The following is a 3,349-nucleotide window of genomic DNA, read 5'->3' on the forward strand; positions in this document are numbered from 1 at the left end:
GTGGAAGATTCGATCTGTTATCCTCCTCCTGCTGCTGTCCAATGGCTTCTTCTTCCTCTACTGGTTCAAAGTTGCTCACATTGGTATCAACGAAGAATGTCGATGGGGGGTAAGTAAGCATTTTTGGTGTTGGCATTTCGTAAGTTACTTATTATAAGGCATTTCATTTGTACACTGCGGAAAGGAACAAGTTAAAATGTTTTCATAATAAGAAACCCAGATGTTGAAATGGCATGACGGTCTTCGCAACCTTCCAAATGTTAGCCCCACATTTGCACATCCAACCGTCCTCCGGGCTTCTACAGGTGTCGCCGTGGCTGCACAGGATGGCGAACTCCATGGTCATTCGGCAGGACAAGGTCGTGGAGCAGCCCATCCAGCTGGACGGCCTCTCGCAGCGCCTGGTCAAGGAATCCCGGGAGTTCCTGGCTCAGCACGCGAAGGACGAGCAGCCTTTCTTTTTGTTCCACTCCTTCCCCCATGTGCACACGCCAATGTTTTCGGCGCCGCACATGAAGGGCGTCAGCAAGCACGGAAGGTAAATGAGTGTGTGTGTGTGTGTGTGTGTGTGTGTGTGTGTGTGTGTGTGTGTGTGTGCACGCATGGATACTGTATGCCCGCCCGTATGTAAATGCGCAGTGAGTTTTTTCCCCTGGCATAATTCAAAGCCATGTCACTCGCTGATGAGCCAAGGGCAAATCTAGATCCCAAAATCCCGCCCTAGCTACGGCGACAACGTGGAGGAGATGGACGAGAGCGTCGGGGCGCTGATGGACGCCCTCAGGGAGTTCGACCTCGAGGACAACACTATCGTGTACTTCACTTCGGACCAGGGGGGCCATCTGGAGTCGGTGGATTTCCAAGGGCGCCGCATCGGGGGACACAACGGGCGCTTCAAGGGTAGGAAGGCGGGGCACGAGACGACCACTTCACGTTTTCTTTCATTCTTTGATATTCTCTTGTTTTCATGTAACTCGATAACCTTCATTTGTTCCTTTTCTGTCAACAGGAGGGAAGGCCATGGGAGGAGCTGAAGGAGGCATTAGAGTAGCGGGCATCTATCGGTACCCAGGGCACTTACCAGCAGGCGCCACCCTTGACACCCCGACCTCCCTCATGGACCTGATGCCCACCGTGCTGGACTTGGCAGAGCTCCCGTCTGTGCACGAGCTCGTCCCCGCGGCGCCTCGAAAGGTGCATCTGCTCCTCCTGGGCAGTCGAAGGGAGACGAATTGATATTCATGAATACTGTATTAATCATGATATAAGTAAGATTGTACGGCTAACATTCCGCACTAAAAGTTATATTGCTTGCAAAGGTTTGCAAAGTGCTTACTGTAAACTGGGAAATCTTTAATAATTTGTATAAGTTGCATTTTCAAAGTTGCCCGAAGGAGCATCGTGATATAACGTTTGCGGGTGTGTGAAGAACCACACACACACACACGCACACACATACACAATATATATATATATATATATATATATATATATATATATATATATATATATATTTATACATATATATATATATATATATATATATATATATATTTATATATATATATATATATATATATATATATATATATATATATATATATATTCTATGTATATGTGATGTAAGGTATAAATATTATTTCCTAATTTGTTTACCCATTCATTCATCCATTCGCTTATTCCCCATTTTGTGTCCACAGGACCTGGATGGAGAGAGCATCGCTGACCTGCTGAAGGGCGAGAGTCGCTCCCCCGCGCGCCCTCCTCGCATCTTCCTCCATCACTGTCGCAAGAACATACATGCTGTCAGGGTTGATACAGGTCATATGAACATTCTTAAAGTACCTGGGTAGTTGGTTTATTGATAGATTTTGGCCATCTTTAAAAGGGAATGTTTATCTCGTTTTGCTACAATTACTAAATTCTTGTTCCGTAATTCATACAGGTGACCACGTCTATAAGATGTACCTGTACAAGCACAAGTGGTTCCCGGGGAGCACACAGTGTGGCTGGGGACACACCGAGGGCTGTCACTGTTCTAAGGACAAGATGCATGACCTCACCAAGCAGCCTGAACTCTATGACCTTGTTCGTGATCCCTACGAGGACCAAGACCCTATCAGCCCGGAAACAGAAGAGTGAGTGTTTCCGAATTTGATCATCATGAAGTGTTAAATGTATAGATGATCAGTTACAATTATTGATAACTTTAGGTGAATATAGTGCTTTGATGTAGATGTGATAACTGTAGACCTCATTACCACGATCATGCCCCAAGGCCGTTCATTGTACATCGAATATGTGTGTACAGAGTCTGTTATGATGATATGCATTCACAGGTACAAGAAAGTCGTAGGCGCTTTGATGCAGCACTTGGACGAATGGACTCGTACCGTCCATTACCCTTCGCCGCAGCTCGCCTCTCGCCTGGACGTCGCCTTGCTGCCTTGGAGACAGCCAGTTTGCTTCAACTGCTAGCTGAGCTTGTTTGAGTGATCTGCTAGTAGCTCCAATTCGCGCCAAACGTTTCTGCTTGTAGCTGTTCCTGCTTGGCGTAGTTGCTCAAATGGTTTCCTAAACCTGATATCTTCCTAAGAGATGTTGAGCGTCATTTGGTAACTATTCTTTAATAATTTCGTTGGTACTAATTGCTTCTGACATTGCTGACCAGTCCCTAAGGTTTCTAAGGTCCTGTGTCCATGACTGATTATAAACCCTGTTTTTTCCTTATCAGAATGTCTACCTACTCATAGTGAACACAGGGAATTTATTGATAATCTAATAAAGGATAAAACCAAATTATGTGTATGGTTTCCTAGGGAACGTGTTTCCACCTTGAGAACACATAGAGCAACCAACGAAAAAAAGATCAGCACAGACACATTACCAGGATATAATAAGTATATAATTAAGGGTACAATAACATAAACAAAAATAAAATGTTCTCGTTAGAGATGTCGAGATTGGTCTTCATGATATGGAGTTTTACGCTTCAGTTGGTAGGCCTGAGTCATCTTTGCAGAGAGCATGGCGTCCACCTGGAAAAAGAACAGTGAGATTAGATTTTCCAAAAGCAATGATTGGGCAGTCGTTTAAAGTCTAAAATTAGTAATGGGACTCAAACTAATTATACTGGAGAAAGTTGTCAAGTGTTTTCCAATGAGAAACGTATGTCATGGCATTAATTAAGTCTCAGTTGCGTTGTAGTTATTAATTAATTGGAAAATACATATATGTAATTGATATGAATATTACTTTGAGTGATGTGTAAAATAATCAAAAGTGATCCTTGTTTGAAATTAAATGACTGAAAAGACTGGATTTAGTGATATATCGCTATGCAATATCA

The 3,349-nt window shown here is 43.5% G+C and overlaps 1 protein-coding gene across 1 annotated transcript in view; it reads left to right on the forward strand.

Annotated features, from left to right (window-relative positions):
* LOC122256753 (arylsulfatase H) overlaps positions 1–2,799 on the forward strand; it is a 9,955-nt gene extending 7,156 nt beyond the window's left edge. Inside the window, exons 6-12 of the mRNA XM_043021647.2 lie at positions 1–109; positions 306–538; positions 725–900; positions 1,010–1,194; positions 1,701–1,821; positions 1,946–2,138; positions 2,340–2,799. The exon at positions 1–109 is cut by the window's left edge and continues 62 nt beyond it. Of these exons, the coding sequence (XP_042877581.2) occupies positions 1–109; positions 306–538; positions 725–900; positions 1,010–1,194; positions 1,701–1,821; positions 1,946–2,138; positions 2,340–2,478 (1,156 nt within the window). The 3' untranslated portion in view covers positions 2,479–2,799. The remainder of the gene's footprint in view (positions 110–305; positions 539–724; positions 901–1,009; positions 1,195–1,700; positions 1,822–1,945; positions 2,139–2,339) is intronic.
* The last annotated feature ends 550 nt before the right edge of the window (positions 2,800–3,349 follow it).

This window comes from Penaeus japonicus, unplaced genomic scaffold (genome assembly GCF_977035675.1).
Source record: "Penaeus japonicus unplaced genomic scaffold, GWHDUDI00000001_assembly GWHDUDI00000008, whole genome shotgun sequence".
Classification (NCBI taxonomy): domain Eukaryota; kingdom Metazoa; phylum Arthropoda; class Malacostraca; order Decapoda; family Penaeidae; genus Penaeus; species Penaeus japonicus.